Below are 24,459 nucleotides of genomic sequence, written 5' to 3'. Positions count from 1 at the left end.
TCTGGTAATTTCGGGGAAGTCATCCCTCAGCAAGAGCTGGACCACTGTTTCCTTGTTGGGGAGGGTTCCAGGTCTCATAAAGGATAAGTGGGGGCCAAAATAAAAGAAATTAGAAAGGGGACAGTCCAGAATCATGTGAGCCATAGAGTCTACCTCTTTCTGGCCACAAGGGCATAATCTATTCCAGTAAGGGATGCCTTTGAGTCTTCCGGCTAACACAGAGGATGGAAAAGCATTTAGGGGGGCCAACATAAATACTCTGCGATAAAAAGGAGATACCAGGTCATATAAATAATTAGGTATCAATCCTTGGTGCGGCGGCAGCCCCAGGAAGGCAGGCGAGCATACTAGAGGTTGGGCAGGATGAAGTTTCTGGAATTCAATATCAAGCAGTCTCCGCTTAATAAGAGTAAAGATATATGAGTCCTCATATGTCAAGAGGGAATCCACTGAAAGGCCTAGTTGCCTAAGTTTGTTGGAAATATTAGAGAACCATATAAAGCTGTGGCTATCTTTCAGAAGATAGGATATCAGGCTATCTGGATCGGTATTAAAATGAATTTTTAGCCAATATTTAAAAGTAATGATCCACCCTCTTGTCTCAAGAAGGTGTTGGCCCAATTCTGCACAGATAGCCAAGTATGGCACACATTTTGGTACTCCAAGGATTTGCCGAAAGAAGGATGATTGGAATCCTTCTACTTTGTTGTTAAAGCTGGATATCCATAAGGGGATCCTGTATAGAAGCTGGGAGGCGGATTTTGCCTTATAGGCAGCAATTGCTGCAGGTACAAATTGATTCCCACCAAGAAGATGAAAGCGCTTGATTTGTGCAACCGAGCATCTTGCTAAATTAATTGTTCTGTTGCGATGGGTCACCCATTTTAAGTTATAGTGAAAGGTGACACCCAAGTATTTATAGCATTTAACTTGCTCCATTTTTTGGGTTCCAATCGACCAATTGAATGGACACCAACTTTTAGAAAAAACAAGAATCTTTGACTTGGAGTAGTTAATTTCTAGGTGATTCACTTCACAGTAATTGGAGAATGCTTTTAAATATCTTTGTAGCCCAACTCTGGAATAGGAGAGGAGAGCAGTATCGTCTGCGTACAAGAGGGTAGGGATTGCTTTGGTATCTAATCTGGGAGGGTGGCCATTTACAGCAGATAAATGTTGTTTCATATCTTTCAAGAATAGGTTAAACAAGTGTGGAGCAAGTATACAACCTTGTTTAACCCCTTTAGTGATTGTGAAGCTGGTAGATAAATGACCATCAAGGGAAAACTTCACCTGACCTTTAGTGTTGGAATGTAGCTTTTTAATCAGAAAAAGGAGGCGGGTTTCCATCCCGGAAGTTTTCAATTTATCCCATAATAGACCTCTTGGAATTGAATCGAAAGCACACTTTAAAACGATAAAGGCCACATATAGCTTCCCCTTGTCCGATTTCGTGTATTTTTCAGCTAGGGATGCCAATAATAGACAATGGTCTACTGTCGATTTATGTTTTGTAAAGCCAATCTGTTCAGGACCAATAATTCTTTTCTTTTTCATCCAATCTAATAAGTATCTCTCTAGATGTTTTGAGTAGAGTTTACATATAGTAGATAATAACAGCAAATAACTTAACAGCAAATAACCCTCCTCTCGCTTTGCATATCTGTTTGTATTACATGCTTCCCAAAACAGCAAACACTTGAGGTTCCATCCAGCAGATGACCTGGGTCGTCTGCAGCCATAACTTTACTCACTCAAGAGGGAGAAGTTCTTACTGGGATGGGAGGTGGGGATCTTGGGACCCATTCCATTCCTCAGGAGAGGACCCTGTGCTCAGTTATAAGGTCTCTCTCTGTCATGTACACTTATTTTTGGGTGCAGTCTAGACAACAAATGTCGCGTTGGTTGGACTGGGGGGGGGAAATGAGCTACCGTATGTAGTTGATTTCAAACGGAACATGACATTGAATAACTATCCCAGACTTTTAAAAGTTTGGGGGAAGGAGAGGGTGGGCAACAAACTGGTCCAGTGAAAGATTGGAATTCAGCACTGACAAGCAGAAATGCTTGGGCTAATGGGACAATCTCTCATCTCCTCTACCCATGCGTTGTTCTGTGCCTCCAGTGGATTTGGGTGAAGAAATGGGGGAAAGCCTGTTGCACTAGTGGGGAGTCCTTGCACTGGCTTCCACTTGCAGAAAGGGTTTGTTGAATCTGGCCCTAAAATTCCAGAACAAGGCGCAGATCAGTCTGATATACTTTGCCCTGTTTGAAGCATTATGCCAGCTGAACTCCCTGTTGAACTCCCCAGGAGCAGATGTCCTGTGTGAGAACGACGAGCCCATCTCGGCGCCCTCGTCTAACCCAGGCAGCGACGTGGAGTTGGAAGAGGAGGAGGAATGGGTCATGGAGCTGGGAGAGGCTCTGGTGAAGCCGGGTGAAGACTGCGCGGCTGAGCTGAAGAGCAAATGGCCTGACAAGCAGTGGCGGGGGCACACGCCATTGGACTTGACTTCGAGCCAGAAGGTATGTAAAGTTTTGGGGGTTCAGATTGGAACCTTGCTGCTGTAGAGCCATTCCTAGTTGTAACGTATGCAATGTTCTAGGCCAGACTTCCCCAAACGGGTCTCCAGCTGAGAGCCAGTGTGGTGTAGTGGTTAAGAGCGGTAGACTCGTAATCTGGTGAAGCGGGTTCGATTCCCCGCTCCTCCACAGGCAGCTGCTGGGTGACCTTGGGCTAGTCACACTTCTCTGAAGTCTATCAGCCTCACTCACATCACAGAGTGTTTGTTGTGGGGGAGGAAGGGAAAGGAGATTGTTAGCCAATTTGAGACTCCTTAGGGTACGGGAGTGATAAAGCGGGATATCAAATCCAAATTTTTCTTCTTTCAGCTATTGTTGGACTACAACTCGCATCATTCCCAGCTAGCAGTACCAGTGGCCAGGGATGATGGGAGTTGTAGTCCAACAGCTATAGGGAGTTGTAGTCCAGCAGCTGGGGACCCAAGTTTGGGAAACCCTATTCTGGACCAGCCTGTTTTGGGCTGCAGCTCCCATCATTCCTGGCTGTTGGTTGAGGCTTGTTGTGTTGCCGTCCCAGGTGTTGTGAGCTACCTTGTCCACCTCTGGACTATAGAGGGTCCTGCAACTAAGGCAGTTTGGATCATCGCCCACCTCCGATCATAGCTGTTTGTAGCTCTCTGCATACCCCTTTGCAACCCATGTTATGTGATGGGACGGGCCCCATCCTCATGCACTCAGTAGAAGAGGCTCCTTTTTAGCTCTCCTGATATAATCTGCTTAGGGGACAGTTAGAAATAACCAAGGCTTCTTTCCTTCCAGGTGCGGGAGATACTGCAGCAAGCATTGCTGCAGAACCCAGAAAGGGAGCCGTCTGCTGAGACTCCTGCTTCCAGGCAAGGTGAGTAAACGCTTCTGTTCTGCTTGGGGTCCTGCTGAGAAATAACCCCTGTGCATCATTTCAGATTTGGACTAGGGGGCTTTGGCCATCGATGCACATCAAATTCCAATACATATTAAAACATCTTTTCTTTTATGTTACTGACTTCAACATCCCATTTTCCATGATGTTTTTCTTCTTCCCCCCTTTGCTGAACCCCGTCTTCCCCTCTTATTTAACATAGTCGTAACACAATAATCTTTAATTGTTCTGTCACTCACAGTTCAAAACCTGCTCGCAGATTCGTCCTGTTGTAGTCTTTCTTCAAATAATCTGAAGTTGGCTTTCATTCTTCAAAGAAACAATTACCACTAAGTTCTCTTACTTTAGCTGTTAGCTTTGCTGATGCAACCTATTTCATTACTTTACTTATCCGTTCTTCTTTAGCAGGGGCTGTGGGTGCTGCTTTCCTGGTCGGGTGTGGGGAGGAGGCAATGGCTTTTGGGGCAGAGACTGGCACCTTTGTACAGGCAAGCAATTGCCTGTCATCCTCTGTCTGTGATCTCTCTCCTCCAGGGAGCATCCTGTCTCTGAATAGTGACACCCTCCGGAGTCTAGAGCAGCTTCTGAACCATGACTGCCAAGGGGCAGACTGGGCAGAGCTAGCCAAGAGACTGGGCCTCTGCAGCCTGGTGGAGACCTACAGAGGGGCAGAGTCACCCAGCAGAAGACTTCTCCTGAGCTATGAGGTTAGTAGATCCTCCTCCTGTCCCTTGCCCTCCCGCCCTCTCCTCTGTCACCTATTCCTAGCAGGTCCCCTCTGAACCCTCCATGTTTCTCTCTCTTTCTTCCCAGCTTGCCGGCGGCAGCCACAGAGGTCTGCTGGAAGCGCTTGACTCCATGGGACTGACGGAGGGAGTGAAGCTACTGCAGAGACCAGAGACGTTCGTCAAGCTACAGAGTACAGCAGGTACAGATACAAAACGTTAGGGCTGGGGTTGCAGGGGCAGAAAAACTGCACCAGATAACTTGCTGACGGATGTCTCTGCCTGCCTCTCTCAGAGCTGAAGGAAGATAGCGCCTATGGGAGCCAGTCCGTGGAAGAGGAGCCGGCAGCCCTGCCAGGGAAGCTTCCACCAGCCTCCTCGCTGGATGTGCCGCCATTCTTGCCTCACAGCCAGCAGGAGCAAGTGCACTGATACGAGAGAAGCCGGAGCCCCGCTGGGGGAAGGGTGATCTCGGACATGTGCCTTTTGGACTCAGGACTCGGGCATCAGGAGCTGGGAAGGCTGTGCAGAGCTTGGCACAGCTCTGATTTTCACAGCTGGTCTGCACAGTGTAGGAAGGACTCTGTTGCAGCTAGCTCAGCCTGCCTTGCATTCACCAGACCTTCACCAAACGGGGGAGATAGGCGGTTGTTTTTTGTCCTGGTGCCTTTTATCAAATTCTGGCCCAAATCTGATCAGGACTTGGGGTCCTCTGCTCTTCCTGTGACAACCTTGCTCCCCAGCATCAGCCACGTCTCCTGTGATGGGTTTGGCTTCGTTGGACAATGGATTCTATTTACTCTTGAGCTCCTGGACTGCCCCACAAAATGGTCCCCTTTTAGTGCCTTTTTTATAGTCCTAATGATTCACGTGCCTGCCTTCTCCTTGGGAATTAATGGTTCTACAGAACTGAATTTTCAGCTGTGGCTAGGCAATTTGGGGCAGAACCCCCAAAATGCATTCGGACGAAAGAAACCCTACGTTTGGCACAATCCCCGTGTCACGTGAAGCAGGGTAACAGCCCTTTCGGAACCTCTTGAACAGATCTGTTGCTTAGTCCTACGATCTAATTTGCATTTGAGCAAACCCTTACGTAATGGCTCATCTAGGAAAATTCGCTAACATGCCATTTTAATAGTTGCCTATCAGCAGGTGTCCAAGCTGCACATTGTTTTCAAGTGACAAAGGGTACCTTCATGAGAATGCCATTCAACGTCAGTAAACAGTTTCCACAAGTGAAGAGAGAAGCATGTTCTGGCTGTTGGTAGCGGCTGACAGTGGGGCTGCCTAGTCAGAGGTGTGTGAGGGGGGAGAGCTTTTACAATGTTGAGTAGCTAAAACTTTGATGTAAAGATTTTCAGTTATGAATCCATGCTGGTTTGTTGGGGGGGTCTTCTGAGCTGAAAATTCCAACCTTGGCTTCAGACCCCCCCCCCCAGTTCTGTGACGGGAATAAATGATGCAAATTTGCATGTATCTGTTACTTGGTACAGAGCGAAGAGGCCTTTTTAGGAGAACTCGGCCCTTTGGATAGAAGAAGGAAACAGGCCACCAGAGGACAAAAGTATTGAGCGGATGACTGACAAGTTCTGCCACAACGGCACTCCAATTTCTAAGTCTTTGTAGTTTTCTGTCATAGAGAATAGACTTGTGCTTTGCGGATAGTTTTTTTAAAAATAAATAAAAATCCCAGGGTGATCATGTCCGCATCAAAAGTACATTCATCATTGATGCTTTAGCTGAGACTCCAGCATTAGCAGAGGGTTGGACTAGATGACCCTTGGGTCTCTTCCAACGCTACGATTCTATGCTGATTAATGCAATTTTCTAGACCATTTGCCTTCCAGGTGTCCTCCAGATGTTTTGGACTACCTCTCCAATCAACCAGTGTGGCCCAAAAGAATCTAGAGAGCATAAGGTTAGTGAATGCTGTTTCAGGCTGTTAAGAAAATGTTCTGTTAGCTTACAACAGGTTGTGTGTTTATATGTAAGACTAAGTCAAACCCGAGTTTAATGTGAGCATGCTGGCTTCAGAGGAGGAGAGTGGAGCTGCTTGCCTCCTCTGTCCATTTTATCTTAGTGCAACATGGCAGTTTAGCCAAGGTTTTAGTGTGCTGTTTGAACCCAGGTTTGTGGTTGAGCTTTATTTCCCTCTTGACCACAGTTTCTGCTCCATGGTTTTGTCTTGGCTGCAGATGGTTCTTGAGGAGGAGAACTTAGTCAGGACCCCAGCAGGTGACAGACAAGTGGCTATTGGGCAGTAAGAATCTGGATTGGTGTGTTGCTGTGGCTTCTGGGTAAATTTGTGGGGAATGGCAGCCAAGAGCAGAGTTCTCTCTTCCAGGGATGATGCTCAGGAGCCAGCCTTTCTTCCAAAGCAGAGTGGTTTATATATGTGCCACTTTTCTGCCATCCTTGCTTATTAACGTTAGGAAAAATTCACTACCAGAGAAGGGCTAGTTGAATGATCTGGCCCTTTCCAAGTACAGTGGTGCCTCGCTAGACGAATTTAATTCGTTCCACGGGTCTTTTCTTATAACAAATTTTTTTTTTTTGCCCATAGGAACACATTAGTTGAATTTCAATGCATTCCTATGGGAAACCGCGATTCGGTAGACGAATTTTTCGTAAAACGAATTGGTCTAGCGAGGCAACCTCCACTAAAAAAACCCTTTCGTTAAGCGGAAATTTTGTTAAGCAGGGCATTCGTTAAGCGAGGCACCACTGTACCTCTCCTCTTCCTCATTGCCCTGTATTCCATGCAGATAAGCCTTTGAACTGCTTTTACGAATTCATCAGAGTAAAAATTGGAACCGCCATTCTCTACCCCTCCTCCTGAGTTTTCAGAACTTGCTGTAACCGGCAAAAATGCAGTGTTCTCTTCACTGTCTTTACTTCCTTCGTTGCGTTCTCTTACTGCTGTTGCTCTACTCAGTTTCTCCTTTTATCCTGCTGTTCCAGACACACCTCCCATTTTTGCTTGCTGCTTTATTTTGAACTCGCAATAGACATGCTGTATGTACTTTGCTCTAGTTCCTGCCTGATTCTTTTCATTCTCCAGTCTCTAACCTTGATAAACCCCGGTAGCATCCAGGGAGTTTAGGTTGGGAGGCAGCTGGCAAAGCCATTTCCCCCACCCCCAGCCCTCTGCAAAGCCTCTCCAGCTCCTTATGGGCTGTGTTTCTTAGAGAATGGCAGAGAGAGGGAGAACTGCCCCAAATTAGCTAGAGGGCTCTTGGGCCCCAAACCATATTTCACTGTGTTGGCATTAGCTCTGTAGAATTCCCTTCCTCCCGATAGCTGCCTGGTTTCATCTGTTTCCTTCCTTAACCCTTACTGTTGTCATGTGCTACATCTGATCCTTTTTTCCCTCCAGCTCAGCCCTTCATGGTGTCTCTTGTAGCAGCTTGCTTCAGATAAGCCAGGCTACACTCTCTTCAGGTCCCCCCATCCCTCAGGTATGTCCATTTTGTTTGTATGTGTATGCATAGCAACCGTGCGCCGTCTTCTATTTAGCTTTCTCCAGCCCCTGCAGTATTTCACCTGTCTGAATAGTGAGTGGTGTGCCTTGTTCCCTGTGGCGATGGCCTTGCTCCAGGTAACTAGTTACCCAGGAGCTGCTTGCCTTTTGCTCCTCTCAACCATAACAGCCAGCATGGCCAATGGTCAGGGATATGGTGGCAGTTGGGCACCCCAACGAGAGCTGTGGGATCCCTACTTTCCACAAAGGTCAGGCAGCTTCCTGCTCCTTATCTAACCCAAGTGTTGAAAAACAAAACGGCCGCCCTTCTGCATGGTAGTGCCCCCCCCCCGGCTATCTTTTTTTCAGTTGGGTAGGAGCAGCTGTTGTAGTTGGTGTAGGACAGCAGAGTTAAGGTGCTTTTGGCTCAGGGAGAAGCAGGTCAATGAAGGTGCTTGAATAAGTTTTACTTAGGTAATTAAAGGAAGAAACTGTACAGAGCTCTTTTAGGTTTGTTTTTTTACAGTCAATTCAAGAGCAGAATAAAAAATTGACACATTCAGAGAGTCAGTGCTGGAAACAGCCAGCCAGTCCCCCGCCCTTCTTTACGTCTGCAGAATTTCCCATTTGCTTTTGCCCCCCCCCCCGACTGTCACCTGGGGCTTTCTTTAACCCATCTCCTGCTGTTTTAAGCAAGTATTGGAGCCACAGCCTTAAAGCCCTTTGAAGTGACAAGTGAGAAGGCGCAGGCCGGCTGTGTGCAGCCAAGTTTTCTTGGCTCCCTGGCTGTTGTTGGAATACAACTCCCATCATCTCTAGCAACAGCCGGGGACCCAAGTTTGAGGAAACACTGGTTGAGGGGTGGAAATGCTCCTGGCAATTTCAGAACCCTCCACCCACGTGAGATTAATCTATATATATTCTGGCACTAGGACTATGGGGCCACTCAGTTCTGGCCCCTGCATTGTTTAAGCCTCACATCAACTAGGCCAAAAAAAGAGGCCAGCATGCTCGTCATCCACAGTGATCTCCATGGGGGGGGGGGAGAAAGAGGGATTAGAGAAGGTGTGCTCTTGGGGGGGGGGGTACCCCACCCCTACTATGGCTTTGTCAGGCTGCCACCCGGGAGGCGTCCCTAGTTACCCTGTTAGTGCTGGTCCCTTGAAGCCAAAGGGCAACCCCCACCCCCACCCCCAGATCTGTAAGTGCTGAACAAGTAACAGGGCGAGTCGAGGCCCAGCTTGTGCTGGTGGACAGCTGCTGGTGGTGAAGAAGAAATTGGGCATCCGTGCAGGAGTTGCTTGTGCTCCTGTAGGCAGCCAGTGCAAGCGTCGTGTGTCTGCAGGAGGGATCGGGGCCCTTGCCACCCCGAGCTCTGGGCCAAACGGTCCCTGCTTAAAACGAAGCAAGTGTCTTTTTATCTGTTGCCAGTGTGATTCAGTGTTGCCGGGTACTAAAAAAATGTAAAATATTATCACAAAATCGGTAAGAAACGGGGCAAGGAGAAGTGGGGCGGGGGTTGCAGTGTGGATGGAGGCAGCCAGGATTCAGCCCTTCCACCCCTTCTCACTTTGGCAAGAAATGGGGGGCGGTGCAGGGGGTGGGGAGAAAGGAAGGTTCTTGCCGCTGTGTGTGGTTTGGAAAACAGCCCTGTGTTTTTTTGTCGCACGAGGGTTTTTGGTCGCTTCACTCACGCACAAGACCAGGAGGGCTGCGCCCCTCCTCCTGGCTTAAGTGGATAACAGGCTCTGTCCCGCAGCGAAGAAAAGGCCTTGGGGCCTTCCGTGGTGCGGCTCCCGGCCACCGAAAACAAAATCATGCAGGTTTGTAGGGTAGGCACAGCACCCTCCTGGCAGACCCGACCCTTCTAGGACTTCTGCAGACCGCTGGCAGCTTGTCGGCTACTGCGCTTGATCCTGGGTCCCCCGCCGACTGGCTCCTGACTCAAGGAAGGGATGGACTGTGACTTTTTGACACTGTTCTCTGCGCCAGCTGCTGTTTCAAACAGGGCGGCCTCTAGCACCGTGAGGTCCTCAGAGCCTGTCTTCAGCTTGGCCCGCATCAATGTAGCATAGATCCCATAGCGTGTTTTCTGCAGGGAAGGGAGGCGTGAGAGGCAGCTGGTTTGGGAGACCCACTTTGCACATCACACCCCTTATTTAAAGCCTGTTTATTCCGATCTCACTTCTGCTCCAGGGAGGAGAAGCTGGCCTGCATGGCTCTCTGCCCTCAACAATAACCCTGAGAGGCAGTGGGGATTTGAACCCTGCCCATCCTTTGAAATACTGTGTGTGGTGGTTATCCCACCCCCATTTCAAAAAGGATATTGTAGAGCATGGGAAGGCACAGATCAAAAGAGTCTGAACATCTTTCCTAAACATTTGTGGCTAGTAAGTTTACATGGGAGAAAGACTATGTGAAGGTTTATAAAAAAAGGTGTGGGGAGATAAAAATTCACAATCCTGAAATGCACCCTCCCCAAAAAAGGGACAATACTGCTGGTTTCGGAGAATTGAGGGTGTTTTACACGCAATGCATAATTACCCTAAGAAATCTATTGGGATAGTCAACAGAGAGATATAGCAGGTAAAACACATTAAAATGTTTTTTAAATACAGTGGTGCCTCACACAATGAAAAACTCGCTAGACGAAAGAGTTTTGTGTTGCGCGAGGCATTTGCAAGACGACAAGATTTTCTATGACCGCTGCTTCGTCTTGCGAAGCGCAGCCATAGAAAGCGGCAAAGGAAGATCAGCTGTCAGCGTGGGAAGCTGACAGCTGATCTTCCTTTGCCAGGGGGGACGGAGCCGAAACACGGCGGTGCGGCAGCTACCCGCCTGTCTTCCCCTTGGCTCGGGGAAGACAGGCGGGGGTAAGCAGCGCCCGCCATGATTCAGCTCCGCCCCCCAGAGTCGCCGCGCACCGGCGGCATGAGACGGGGCTTGCCGAAGCCGAGGAAGCCGAAGTGCATGCGGGGTGGGGGGAAAGCGCAGGATATTTCCTCCGCTTCCCCCCTGCCGCCACCTGTCACACAGTGGGGAGAGGATGAGGCTTCTCAAGCCCCGTCCCACCCCTGCTGTGTTCCTTGCGCTTTGGCTCGGGGACTGGCAACGGCAGCGCTTGCTCTCTTGGCTCGGGGCAGGCAGGCAAGAGAGCAAGTGCCTGCCTGCCTTCCCTGAGCCAAGAGAACAAGGTCTGCCGCCACCGCCAGTCCCCCGGAGCCCATAGAAACGCATTGATTAAGTTTCAATGCATTCCTATGGGAAACCGCAACTCGCTAGACGAAATTAATTTGTTCCAGGACTTAATTCGTCCTACAAAAAATTCGTCTAGCGAGGCACCGTTTCCCATAGGAATGCATTAAAAGTCAATTAATGTGTTCCTATGGGCTCTGGGGGAACTAGTGGCGGCAGCGGCGCTTGTTCTCTTGGCTCGGGGAAGGCAGGCAGGCGCTTCCCCGAGCCAAGAGAGCAAGCGCCGCTGCTGCCAACAACAGAGCTGGATCGGACGAAGCTTCGTCGGATCCGGCTCTATTGGGCGGGGTGGGGGAAAGGCGAAGAAACAATCCTGCGTCTTCCCCCCACCGCTGCCAAGCCCCATGCCGGCGAGAAGCGGCGGCAGGGGAAGACCTTCTCCCGCCGCCATCTCTTGCCTGCCTCCCCCGGCACTGAACGCAACTTCGGAGGTCTCCGAAGTTGCGTTCAGTGCCGGCTTTTCGCGGCAAGACGCGGCAGCAGGGAAAGACCTTCCCTGCCGCCGCGTCTTGCCTGCCTGCCTTGATGAGCCCCCTACGATCCCCACTGTGTGACAGGCAGGATGTGGGGGAAGCACAGGATCTTTCCTGCGTTTCCCCCACATCCCGCCTGTCACACAGCGGGGATCGTAGGCGGCTTGCGGCGCGGGAGGGGGCTTTTCGCCGTTTGCCTCCCCCTCGGGGGAACGCAAATGGTGAAAAGCCCCCGCTAGGGACTGGCTTGGCGGTGATGGGAAGAAGGGGAGGAATCCTCCCCTTCTTCCCGCCCCCGCCAAGCCAAATCCGGCTTCCCTTCGCAGCCGCCACCTGCCAGGCTTCTGCGGGAGAAGCAGAGGAACCGCTTCTCCCGCCGCTGCCTGGCACAAAGCCGACATCGGACGGGGTTTCAGAAAGGCGCAGTGCTTCTCCGAAGCCCCGTCCTATGCTCCCGGGTGTCCCGCCCAACACACAGCGGGGGATCGTAGGGGGCTTCTCAAGCCCTCTATGATCCCCGCTGTGTGACAGGCAGGATGGGGGGGAAAGACAGGAAAGATCCTGCCCGACACAGCGGGGATCGTAGGGCGCTTGCCTTCCCTGAGAAGGCGCCCGGTTTTCTCGGCGAAGGCAAGCGGGGGACACCTAGTTCCTCCCCCGCTAATTTGCGGAACACAAAGGGGAACCAGCTGCAGCATGGAAAGAAGGCAAAGGAAGATCAGCTGAGAGGCGGTGACAGCTGTCAGCGCCTCTCAGCTGATCTTCCTTTGCCTTCTTCCCTTGCTGGTTCCCCTTTCACTAGATGAACGCCCTGATTTTCTGATCGGAGGTTTTTATGGCCACGCTTCACAAGACGAAGCGGTGGCCATAGAAAACCTCATCGTATAGCGAGGCAACCTCCAATCAGAAAATCCTTTCGTTAAGCAGAATTTTCGTCTAGCGAGGCACCACTGTACTTAACCTGAAGCGAACTTTCCCATTGAAAGTAATGTAAAGTGGATTAATCCGTTCCAGACAGGTCCACAGAGTACTTAAATTGAAAGTACTCAAACTGAAGCGTACTTAAACCGAGGTATGACTGTAGTGTAATTAGACAGGTACGGGGCAGGCTATGGCAGCGTTAGAAACTCAACTAGCGCTAAATGGCACCTTAAACCAAGATTACAGTTGCCACAGCAGAATGTCTATTCGCCAGGGGGTTGGAATATGCAAGGAGGAGAAACACACATGGTATGGACGAAGGCAGAGATTTTAAAACTGGTGAAGAGCCCAGAAATTTCCATGTAGTCGTAATTGAACCTGCGCCAGTAGCAAAATGTACCTCCAACTACAGAGGAATTGCAAGTAGGCTCAAACTATAACCCATCATGTCAATGTAAGGATTTCTGCTTGTGCAGTGGGGCTTTGCCCGCTATGCCCTCCCCAAATCTGCTCCAGAAGGCTGGGGGATGCAGGGAGAGAAAGTTTCCTTTCCCAAACAGAAGCCCCTGTGTTGAAGAAATGTTCACTTAACACTACGTTGGGCTTCCACCCTGCTCTGCCTGCCAATGTCAGCTGCCTTGGGACATTTCTTTTCTGCCTTGACTGTGAGTTTCCTGGTAGGCTTTGGTCTGATCCAGAAAGGGCTTGCAAAGTACATCTGTCCCTGATGCCAGGTCGCCTCTCTCCAGCAAGTATCCCTAGTATAGGACTGTAAAGGTGGCGCTTCCCTTGCGATAACCTCCACCACCAGACTGTGGCAAGTTCTGGGGGTGGGGTGGGGGTCTGGCACCCGCCTGCTCCCTTACTGACCTCAAATATCAGATACTCCTCCTTTTGCTTCAGCTCTTCGTACTCCTTGCCCTTGACCTTCTTCTCTGGCAGAGAGGATCGGTGCTCAAGCAGCTCTGCTGCCATGGCTTTGAATTTGGCCTCATGACTCTTCACTTGCTCCTCCTGGGAAAAGGAAGGAAAGAAGTTCCCTTGACTTCAGCTGTCCAACCCCACCATCTAACTTCCTTTCCCTCTACCCCCCCCCCCTGCACCACAGCTGTTTAAATTTGATATTATTATAATCCCCTCTCAGAGAAGCTGCTGGCATGGGCTTCTGCAGCACCCCCATTTCCCCCCACTGAACTAAACATGCACAATTACTTCCACCCGCCCTTAAGTTGGTGCCTTCTTATGCTCTCTTCTGGAAGTATCCTGTCCCCCCACCCCCAAAGAGATGTAGACTGTGTATGACATCCCTGCCCCTCAAGGGAGCTCCTTTCTAAACATGGCAGTTCCTGCTCCATCCTTTGCTCATAATAAATTTGTTAGCTTTTAAGGTGCCCACAAGCCTCTTTGATCCTCCCCCTGCCAACCTGCAACCCTACCACGTCTGCCTTCTCCAATTCCTCTCCGCTTACCTGAGACAGCCGTGTGGTGGAGCTGGGCAGCAGTGGGCGGCTAAATTTCTTCTGAGACCCAATAGCAGCTGGGAATGGGGGTGCGGAGAACATGGCTGCCACCACATTGATGCGTGTGATCCAGGAATTCATTTGCTCCGTGTTCCTGGAGGAAGATGCAAAAGTCGACAGATGAAGTTCCCCTTCCTAGCACTAGGACTGCAGCTTCTTCCAGGTTTTGTATTAAAAAAATGAAAAAGTGCTTTTTTGTGTTAAGTGTGTATGTGTGTCTTTAACAAGGGGACAGGCCTATATTTGGGGCCAGACTAGGACAGGACTGAACTAACCAGCGCATACTGTGTGACTCTGGAGAAACACAACCAATTTGAGATGGGGATTGTAAGTGGCTGGGACACTTAAGGAAGGAAGGAAAAAATTAGAGGCAAGTGGAGCAGATCTGAAGCAAGTTCTGATCTGGCTAAGCTCACAGAGGTGGCTGAATCTGAGAAAAGGGGGCAGTGTGGGAGCGACAACTTCTCAGCAAGCCATTTCCCTTTCTCGCTATCCCTCCCCTCTTGTCTGGATGCCCAGGGTTTTCAATACGGGCCCCAAGACGACTGACTTACTGGGCCTGGAAGAGGAAGACTCTCCAGTCAGCCGTTCTGAGGTAGAAGACGTTGGGCCTCTTGTTGTAGTCCGATGCTTGGGTGGCCAAGGAGTGGTGGATGCTGATGGCGTTCTTCAGTTCCTCCTCAGCCAGGGCCTTGCCAGGCTTGTACTCCTCCTGAAGTGCAGGCAGACAGTGGGTGGGTCTGGTGAATTTGCTCCTCCTGACCCCTGCCACCTCCCAAAAGGGCATGGGGCTCCCCCCTCACTTGCATCTCAAGTGTCTGATCTTAAGGTTTGAGGGTGATGTACCAAGAGGCTTCTAGGACTGCAGAATGGGACTTTGTGCACACCCACACTAGAAAATCCCAAATAAGGAGACCTCAGACCTGGTAGGCAGGACATTTGAGGTATGTATGTGTATAATTTGCTTCAGAACCTGAAACCTTATCACCTTAATATTTACTTAGATGCGTCATATTGACAGAAGGTGGGCATTTTTGTAAAAATGCTTGGAAACCAGAGGGGCTCCCTGAGAGATTCTTGAGTGGCATTTTTCTTCCCATTCATTATTGGTCTTGGGTTATGACCTGCTCTTCCATTACGTTCTGCAATACCCACCCTGCCCGTTCTCACCAAAATTCATAAACACTCTGCCACAAACATATTAAACATCTGTCTTGCTGCAGCAGTTCATTCCAATTAAGGCACACAGTGTGGACCACAACTACTACCCTTTGCTTCTTTAGCAACGCTCAAGGAGACAGTAGGTAAAGCAGGAAGCGTTTCCGCTTAACAACGTCCAGGGAAAGATTAGTGGTCCCTCGCTGCCCAGCCCCTTCCAAATGGAGCTCTGGAAGTATTGAGAGAGATCCAGCATTTCACAGGATTGCTCATTACAAGGGCGTGTGGGCATCTGTCCCTGGTTAGCTTCCAGCAATTTGAGTTTTGCGGTGAAAATAATTCCTTGATACAAATACGGCTTCTCTGAAATGGCTACTCTTGCAAGGCCATCCTTATAGGAGCTTAAGAAGTGTCCTGATATATGAGGCCAAAGGCATATCTCACCCAGCATCCCATTCCACCCTACCAAATTTGAATCATGTTGCATCTCTTCTAACCCCCTTTGCCAGCCATGGGCTTCACCGCCTCCTGTTCCTTCCTCTGCCCACTGGGATTGACTGGCGCCAGTGCCACACCTCTTCTGCAGCAGACTAAATCTGAATCCGTTCCTACTATTTGTCATCTGCCTGAGGCTTCCATCACACAGCCAAGTGGCTACCTAAAACTGAATCTAGGTAGTCATTGCTACTTGCTGCTTAGCTTCCACTAGGATCAGGGTTTCCCAAACTTGAGACTCCCCTAGCTAGCAGAACCAGTGGCAGCTCCCACAGCAACAGCCACCAACCTGGATGGTTTTAAAAGAGGACCGGACAAATGCATGGAGAGGAGAGGGCTATTGGCTATGCTCTGCCTCCACAGTTTGAGGCAGCAGTGCTTCTGAATCCGTTGCCTGAAGGGGGAGGGGTCTTGTGCTTGAATCCTGCTTGCAGGTTTCCCCAGAGGCAACTGTTCAGACACCGTGAGAACACGATGCTGGACCACGTGCCGCTAGCCTGATCCTGCATGCTCTTTCCCATGTTCTGCGTTTGCCCCCCTTTGGGGAAATGTGCATTGCGTTGGCTGCATCAACACAGCCTGCCTGTTGAGGAATTTCTCTCCCGCTGCCTTTGATGCAGTTCAGCCAGACTTCTGGTGCGGAAGCTGACATGTATGTAGGCCTGTCCCTTTCTGAAAAATGTGCACAATTATCTCAGGCTCATCTTAAATTGGAGAGGATGATTCACCCTTCCAATTTTTCTGGGTTAAAGAAAGCAAGAAGAGTTGCAAGATGCCTCAAGAGTTCTAAAAAGGGAAAGGATGCCGTTTCAGTTTGGATTAAGACCCACAACACTTGAGAGGCCTACTACACAGGGCTATCACGAGGCTAACTATAACAGAACCTGCAAAGTGTTTTGCAACCTTTAGCTGCTGCAGAGCAGAATCTGCCAATATGGCGGTACACATCAGGCAGAAGCGGAGCTCTTTCCCCCTGATATTGCAAGAGAGACTCTTCTCGACAGCACTAAGCAAAGCCAAGAGACTGTCACAGCAGATGATCTCCTACATTGACTCTGATCTGCGTGAGACACGGCTGGATTTTCCATGCAGTCTCACTTTCAGTTCAGAAAGGGTCTAAACATCCTGAGGACAAGAGAATATAATTTCTCTGGGTGTGTAGGAAAGCTCATGCTATGGGCAGAGTTGGGGAAGAGGTCAGAAATTGCACATGTACAGTGGTACCTCAACTTACGAAGGCAATCCGTTCCGCGGCGCTCTTAGGAAGTCGAATCCTTCATAAGTCGAAGCATTCATTTTGTGCATGCGCAGAATGCGCGCACGGTGAAAATATTTCTGGGTTTGCGGACTTTGGAAGTCGAAACCTTTGGAAGTCGAGGTACCACTGTACGTAAATGAGGGCAGGGGCTTGAGATCAACAACTTGGCGGAGTGGGGAATTGGTGGGGAAAGAGGAGACTTCCAATGAATTCCTTGCCCAGCCAATCTCAACGCTCCTCTTCTTCAGTCCCAGCTTTCCTTGTCGACATTTCGGTTTAATGAACAGTTATTGGAAGCAGAACAAAACATGAAAAACCATGGGGGGAAACTGGGTTGGGTCCCTTATTCCAGCCAACGGAAATATTGCTTTAGTTACCTTCTGTAGATACAGGATCATGCCCTTCAGGATCGCGTGGAAAGTCTTCCACCCCCGCTTCCCTCTTGGGGCTGCCAAGGAAAAGGGAGAAGAGTCATTACAAAAGTTGGTGCTAGACAAAGGCCTTGGAGGGAAGGGAGCAAGCTCAGCAGAGGCATGCATGTCTGGGGGCCTGGGAATTGGCACATTCTGTATGGGTGGCTGGCAAGGACAGGGCTGGCCCCATCCTGCTGTTTTCTAGGGTAGAGGCATCAGGAAGCTGTTGAAGCTCCACTTAGAGGAATCAGGCGCAGCGAGTGGCTCCTGCCAGGTAATTCTGTACTCGGCAACAGACACGAAGCATACAGGCACAGCATCTAATCAAATCAAAAAGGCATTAGCTGCCTGGGATTAGGGAGGATTTTGCAGGGAAAATGGAGGGCGCAGTGGGGATGCATTCTTTGGGATGGGCCAGGTACCTTCACACCAGGCAAATGGCTCGGTTCCCCTTCCCACCGAGTCCTCTGTGAACCTGGAAGAATGTCCTCGCCTTGCACCCTCTCCCCCGCCCCTAATTCAAAACCATGCCCAGAAAAAGTGATGCAAGGGAATAGGCTGTCACCTGGCAGGATGAGCTTAGTTTATCCCCAGCAATCTCTCCAGTACAACCTCCTCCCCCCCCCCGGCCTGTGCAACTTCCCGGTGCCCTCCCTGAAGGTTATGCATCGTCCTATGCTGCCAGCCACATCTGGCACAAAATTGCAACAGTATTTAAAAACCCAGCAACCTGCAAGGAAAAAAAAAAACCATATCCCGCCCCCTTGCTCCAGGCTAGAGATCTGCGGCAGCTTCCGCTATCCTTCCTGAGGAAAAGTCATGCTCGACTCGAACGCTGCTGACCTGATCCTGCAACACATGTCGTTTGGACTCCACCCTATAGACCTGCAATCCTATAGACACTTGAATTCCATGGGGCTTGCTTCTGAGTACTCATGCATGTAGACAGAAGTGCTTATGTGGCCCTTCAGAAGATGAAGATAAAACACCAGGAACACTGCTAAGGCAAATCTGAACTGCCATTTATCCTCGGATGAGTTATACCAGGGGTGGGCAACTTCCAAGAGACTGCGATCTACTCACAGTTAAAAACTGGCAGTGATCTACCCCCCTTTTGGGGGGGTTCAGGTCAAAGTTGTTGTGCTTCTTTAGGGAAGAGGAAAGCAACATTGAACTTTTTTTTAGGAAGGAAAGCGCTGTTTTTGGTGGTTCAGGTCATTTTAGGGGTGCAGGGCAAAGATGTTGAGCTTTTTTAGGGGAGCCAAAGTTTTTTAGCTTCTTTGGGGGGAGCCACTGATCTATTGGTGATCTACCACAGATGTCCAGTGATCTACCGGTAGATCACGATCTACCTGTTGGACATGCCTGAGTTATACCATCACTGCTTTTTTTTTAATGAATTGCAACCTGTTCCTCACCAGATTTCTACTGCTGAAGCGGGAGATATTAAGACGCAGCCTGTATGTGGCGCCATCAACACAGTACAGAATCCCACCCTAGACCCTTTTTGAAATGGCAGAGACTCCACAAGACAGCACAAGGGGAAGAGCAACTTTGCAGGGCTTATCTGAAACACTTTAAGGAGCAGGGAAGGACAAAGCACTGGCTGGAATTTTTGAATGGAGCCCCTTTGCGACAGCAATTGCTGGTCAAAACAAACTCCCCATAGAATCTGAATCAGTCAGAAAAATTGGTGGGCTTTTGTTTCCGGCAAAAACCCCGGCAACTTCCTTTGAATTGTTTTGAAAGAAGGGGGGGGTCGATTTTAAATAGGTGCCCAATAGGTGCACCTCAAGAAAGATAATCCAAACATTATGCTGTGTGGGTAAGGAGGAGTTAGTCATACAGGGGAGTTTCCATGAACATAAAAGAGAGGGGGGGGTCTTTCCTCATGTGAGACATTGACAAAAGACTCTGGCGACCAACCACCTTTTCCTCCAGGTGCAGCAGACCTTCTGGCTGCCATAGATGTTTCACCACACAATTCTGGACATGTGAGAACATCAGTGGCGGGTCACATACTAGCCCCTCTGGGTTGTTTTTTTAAAAATAAATAAATTACTGGGGAGGGTGTCTTTCTGTGGAAGCTTTTTAATAAATAATAATAATAATAATAATAATAATAATAATAATAATAATAATATATTTATTTATACCCTGCCCATCTGGCTGGGTTTCCCCAGCCATTCTGGGCGGCTCCCAACAGAATATTAAAAACACAGTAAAACATCAAACACTAAAAACTTCCCTAAATAATAGTTTTTTTTCCACTCTTTCTCTCCTTGGCAAAGCTGAAATATTTGCAAGGTGTGTTTCTTGGGCCAAAGACAAGGCAAGGATCCTGCCTTCAAAGATGTTGCCATTTTAAAAGTTTCCTCCTGCCTGTGTGGGGCTAAAAGGAAGCGATACCCAGCGCAGACCAGCACCTCCTTGCTCACTTCCTCATGTGCAGTCAAGTGCAGCCTGTGCCATTGCCAAGAGGGAGCCCCCTCCCCATCGCCCAGCACAACACCACCAATATCGGACTTACTCTTTTTGCAATCCGGCTCGGCATGGCTCTTGCGCACGAGGAGGCTGTGCTTGTATGTAGTGATGCTGGGGTCCTGCGAGAAATCCAGGAAAGGGTTGCTGCAGCTGCTGATGCGCTTGATGGACTTGGGGTTGGGGTCTGCCAGTTCGGAAAGCGACTTGCGCAGTTCCTCTTCGTCTCTGCGCAGCAAACAAGCAACGTTTTAAAGTCAGCTCAGGCCCCACACCGGTCCCATCAATAGTTCACCCTGCCTACGGTCCAGTCATTGTGCCTTGACCATTTTCCAAGTGGATGACGATGAGGGAAGACAAAGCCCCTTTCCTAGATCCTGACTGCAGTTGCTTTTCCTAGCCCAGGGGTGAGGAACCGGTGGCCCCCGCAGTTGCTGCTAGACCACAGCTCCCATCATCCCCACAAGCCGGCCTTTGCTGGCTGCGGCTGATGGCAACCCACCAGCACGTGGGAGGCCACAGGTCTCCCCACCCATACAAGCCAATGGGGATATGAAACTGACAAGACTCATTGTTGGCATCTGTCTGTCTCCAGAAACAATGGAGTGCACCTCGGGGGGGGGGGGAGTTAAACCACTGCATTAGCAGCATTGAAGCAAGCCTGAGCAGTGTGTCTGGAGGTCCTGGGCTGCCCAGCTGGCAAGACACACACACACACCCCCGGCCTTGCTGATGTCCCAAGGAAAGCCGAACAATACGTTTGGTACCAGCTAGGAAGGAGGCATACAAGGCCATCCATCCATCTTAGGTATTCTACTTTGGATCTGCGTAGGGTTTACTCCTTAGTCTTTTCTTCTCCCGAAGATAACCCACAAGGCAGCTGTCAGAGGTTCTTGCGACTACTCTAGAGTAACGACGCTCCGCATGCTTGTCTTTCAGCAGTTTTTATTAGTGCAGGCTATTTACAGTGAGCTGGGTATGTACAACATGTCTGCTCAGTCCGATGCAGAATCCGGCACTGCCCCCCCCCACGTGACCCTCTCCAACATAGTAGCCTCGGGACAGTGAATCTCCTCCCTCTCTTTCTCCTGCGTAATTCCGGAACCGGAGGAAGGGGTCTACGCTCCAGGCTTTCACTTTCTCCCTTCTCCCCCTCCCTTTCCCCACTCCTGTGTGGCCAGGGCTCTCTCATGTTGCTGGAGCCCTGGCCCTCTCTCTCCATTCCCTCACTAGCTTCCTCAGAGCCCTCGCTTCCATCGCTACTTGGGGAGGAGCTACTTCTGATGCAAGGGGGCGGTTCTCTGTACTTTCCCCCCCTTACAGCAGCAGAGGTTTAGGATAATTACTTCCTTCTTCTAGATGGGCTACTAGATGGATGAGCCCCATCTGCCTCCCACTTCCCTCTACAGCACACGCAGAAACCGCCTTCTTGACTGTTGGACCCACTCTTGGTCTTGTCCATTTAATCTGTCAGAGGCTGGCTTTGCATGCAGGTGAAGTCCCTTAACTCACTGAGGGTTTGAGACTCATCAGCTACCCTCCCCTGGTTTAGCCGGCCAGGAAAAGTCAAAGAACCTAATTCTGGCTTGAAAGGGGAAAACATAGACACACACTTACTTGAAATAAAAATGTATTTTAAAAGTTAAGAAATTGCAGACAGGGTGGATAAAAATCAATGATTATTTTTTTAAAAAAAATCAAAAAAATCTGATTTTTTTTTAAATAAAATGCTTTTTGAGGAAAATATATTACCATCCAAAGATTAGTTTTTTAATTATGTAGAATAAGGTTGTATATGTTTAATTTTTTGGGTAAATAAATTCCATTAATCCATTCACAATGTCATGCTCTTCCAGAGGTTTTTGTAAGATTATTGGGCAGTTTCTCTGCCTACAAGATATTATCACAGATGCTTGGTTTACTTTTGCAGTTCTCAAAACTGAATTTGACTCAACAGAGATCACATGCCTCTTCTTCACAGCAAAAATGTTATAACATGAACAGAGTTGAGAAAAAGACCTTAATCCTATTGTTCTACAAACCTATGAATACAGAAACAACCCCTTCAGTGCTAAGTTTCAAGAAGATCAGTGAATAGAATAGAAACAATATTTTTCTGATTGTTTGGAGTGGACAGTATTTAAGTTTTTCATCTGTAGGCTGGGCTGACAGTCTAAGTTTCTTAAAATACATATATTTTGTTTTTGTTTAGCCAAATTAGTTAACAAACATGGATGTTTGTTTAAGCAAATAACATATGCTGTAATGTTATTGTTTCAGTTGAATAAATCTATTTAAATTGTTATTATTAAGGTAATGATTATTTCTCTCCTTCCTAAGTACAACAGTAAAGTTGTCCAAATATGAATGATTAACCTATTAAATTGGGGATAAAAAACTAATATGAAAAGTTGTTATTCTAAAAATCTTCATCTACTTGCATATTAAAGTTATACCAGCAAGAATTAGTCTTTATGTAGAAAACTATGATTTAAATCGAGCCTTACTGACTAGTGATTTAGATCGTGATTTAAATCATGATTTAAATCAGTTTGATTTAAATCAAATCCACCCTGATTGCAGAACATGATTATCTAGAAAGAGGCAACCTTTTGCTGCTTTCGGGATGAGTGCACATGCAGAGGCTTTGGACTTAACCTTAAAAATCAAGAAAAAAACTTTAAAAACCGATCCAAACTTTGTATGTATATTACTCATCATGTGAGTCAAGGGAGGGGGATTGTTTTATTTTTAAAGAACTAAAATGATTAGTTGTAAAGGATGCAAATATCCTGTACATTACTTAAAACACAACCCACCCACCCACCACAGAAGTAGGGAAAAAAATGCACAAAACTAATCTGACCATGGAGGAGTGGGGTGGGACGAACTTTGTGGGTGGGGAATGTGTTGTTCATCACGGAAGCTGACCACAACGAAGAAAAAGCAATGCCTATACTGCAGGCAACTGTAGCCAAAGATAACAAGCTCCCAAAGAGAGAGAGAGAGAGAGAGAGAGAGAGAGAGAGAGAGAGAGAGAGAGAGAGAGAGAGAGAGAGAGAGAGAAAGCGCAGAACAGAATTCCTGCATTGCAGGGGGTTGGACTAGATCCGTGTTAGGAACTCTGATATATAAGCTAGTCACCAAACAGCTCCTTAAACCAGGTGACAGATGCCAAAACAAAAGGCCTAGTTGGCTTTTTGAGCCCAGACAGCTTGAAAGCTCTCCTGTTTTCAATACAACTTTTGGGTTCCTGAAATTCATCCTGATTGTGCAGATGAAATGTAACAGACAGGATGTGTTGCTTCTTGTGTGTGAAAGCAGTCAAGATCCAAGGATCCCCAGGCAGGCATGCACCTCCAGATGGTAGAGACGGTGCCATCCTGGTGCCGAAGCATCTTCACTTGGTTGCAGGTGGCTGATCGCCAGGCGCAAAATGTTCCTAGTGCCTGAACTAGGACCCTTGGGGTCCCTTCTAACGCTACAATTTTATGATTCCCTGAACATAATAAACCTATCAGGTTTATCTATCCAATCAGTCAATCAAGCCATCAATCATCTCTACTGTCTTCCGTTCTCCCCACAATATTCTACTAAGTTATCATCTGCACACAGCCCACAGTATGGTTACGGCTCGGGAGGAGTCTGGGCTATCCTTTCTATCAGTCCCCAGCTTTGTTGAAATATAATTTTGGGGTCAAAAAGGCCTCAGAGGCAGAGACTTGAGTAGCTGCAGCGATTAACAGGAGCTAGGTTAAGTGCAAACGACCTGTCGCTCCTGTGCCTTATTTTCCAGCGCCCTTCAGCAGAATCTGCCACTTCTGCAGCCTTGGTGAAAACCTGCCTCTTATTTCAAAAGGAAGCTGGCGTTCTGAGCATCTCTTAATGCTGAAAGGCCTTGCAGCTCCCCAGCATCAAAGGGAGCTCTACGGGAAAAAAGAGATATACGCACAGACAAAAACCTGGCCGTGAACGCAGAGATGAGAGTTGATTCTGTCTCCCCACCTCGCCCACAAAGGCACACATGGAAAAGGACCCTAAAGCAGGACGGGGTGTGCACACACAGTGACACATCCCTTCAGGGTTGGGGACAAGTGACGGGTCTCTCATGCGCCGTCTGCCTTGTGAATCATGCCTCGGTACTGGCTCCACACCATGCCAGGGCGGAGGGAAGCTGGCACGCTGCATTTTCCCCTCACAAACACAACGCACACTTAAATGCATCAAGCCCAAGCAGAGCTGTCTCCATGGCGACAGCCTCGGCAATGCTGGCTTGGCGCCAGGGTTGCAAACCAAGATGATTAATTCCAACAAATCCATTGAACAAGTCTGTGGGGAGGGAAGCCAAGTGGGCAGATGAGAAAGCTGGCACGGCCCACGTCACTTCAGGTTGGCGGAGAGCAAATGCCAGAGTGAAGGGCACTCTGCCCCTGCCCCCCCCCAATGGATCGTGTCCCAAGCTCGCCTTTCCAAGGGACCTAAAATATAGCACAGGGCCCAAATCGCTAGGTCTGACAGCTTCTGTGATTCATTGGATGATGGCAATCAATACTAACACCAATAATAATATTTTAAAAACTGCATTATTTCTACCAAATATGGGATGCCTCGGGTTCCATGATGGGACGGAAGGCAGCACATAAATGTAAGAAAAGGATAAAATAAACAATACAGCACTTAAAAACACAAAAAGCTATATATAAGTTTTTTAAAAAAACCCAAATATGTTACCCACAGGTTCACAATCTAATAACCTTTACTAAATGCTAAGCATGTTAGTAGAAACCACATCCAAGTACAATAGTAGTAGTAGTAGTAGTAGTAGTAATAATAATAATATATTTATACCTTGCCCATC

At 48.6% G+C, this 24,459-nt stretch overlaps 2 protein-coding genes across 3 annotated transcripts in view; one reads left to right on the top strand and one right to left on the bottom strand.

Moving 5' to 3' along the window:
* Positions 1-5,868, top strand: part of NFKB2 (nuclear factor kappa B subunit 2) — a 37,900-nt gene extending 32,032 nt beyond the window's left edge. Inside the window, exons 19-23 of one of the 2 annotated variants that reach the window (XM_088670073.1) lie at positions 2,312-2,526; positions 3,343-3,421; positions 3,977-4,149; positions 4,256-4,367; positions 4,463-5,868. In XM_088670073.1, the coding sequence (XP_088526199.1) occupies positions 2,312-2,526; positions 3,343-3,421; positions 3,977-4,149; positions 4,256-4,367; positions 4,463-4,599 (716 nt within the window). In that variant the 3' untranslated portion in view covers positions 4,600-5,868. Of the gene's footprint in view, positions 1-2,311; positions 2,527-3,342; positions 3,422-3,976; positions 4,150-4,255; positions 4,371-4,462 lie in introns of both variants that reach the window. The other variant, XM_035137516.3, reaches the window with a different exon arrangement.
* A 2,206-nt stretch (positions 5,869-8,074) lies between these two features.
* PSD (pleckstrin and Sec7 domain containing) overlaps positions 8,075-24,459 on the bottom strand; it is an 82,925-nt gene continuing 66,540 nt past the window's right edge. Inside the window, exons 11-16 of the mRNA XM_060275075.2 lie at positions 19,651-19,829; positions 17,085-17,155; positions 14,351-14,508; positions 13,746-13,890; positions 13,147-13,290; positions 8,075-9,719 (exon numbers count right to left, since the gene is read on the bottom strand). Of these exons, the coding sequence (XP_060131058.2) occupies positions 9,495-9,719; positions 13,147-13,290; positions 13,746-13,890; positions 14,351-14,508; positions 17,085-17,155; positions 19,651-19,829 (922 nt within the window). The 3' untranslated portion in view covers positions 8,075-9,494. The remainder of the gene's footprint in view (positions 9,720-13,146; positions 13,291-13,745; positions 13,891-14,350; positions 14,509-17,084; positions 17,156-19,650; positions 19,830-24,459) is intronic.

This window comes from Zootoca vivipara, chromosome 5, assembly GCF_965207765.1.
Source record: "Zootoca vivipara chromosome 5, rZooViv2.hap1.1, whole genome shotgun sequence".
Classification (NCBI taxonomy): Eukaryota; Metazoa; Chordata; class Lepidosauria; order Squamata; family Lacertidae; genus Zootoca; species Zootoca vivipara.
This window is presented reverse-complemented; position numbering and strand designations above follow the sequence as displayed.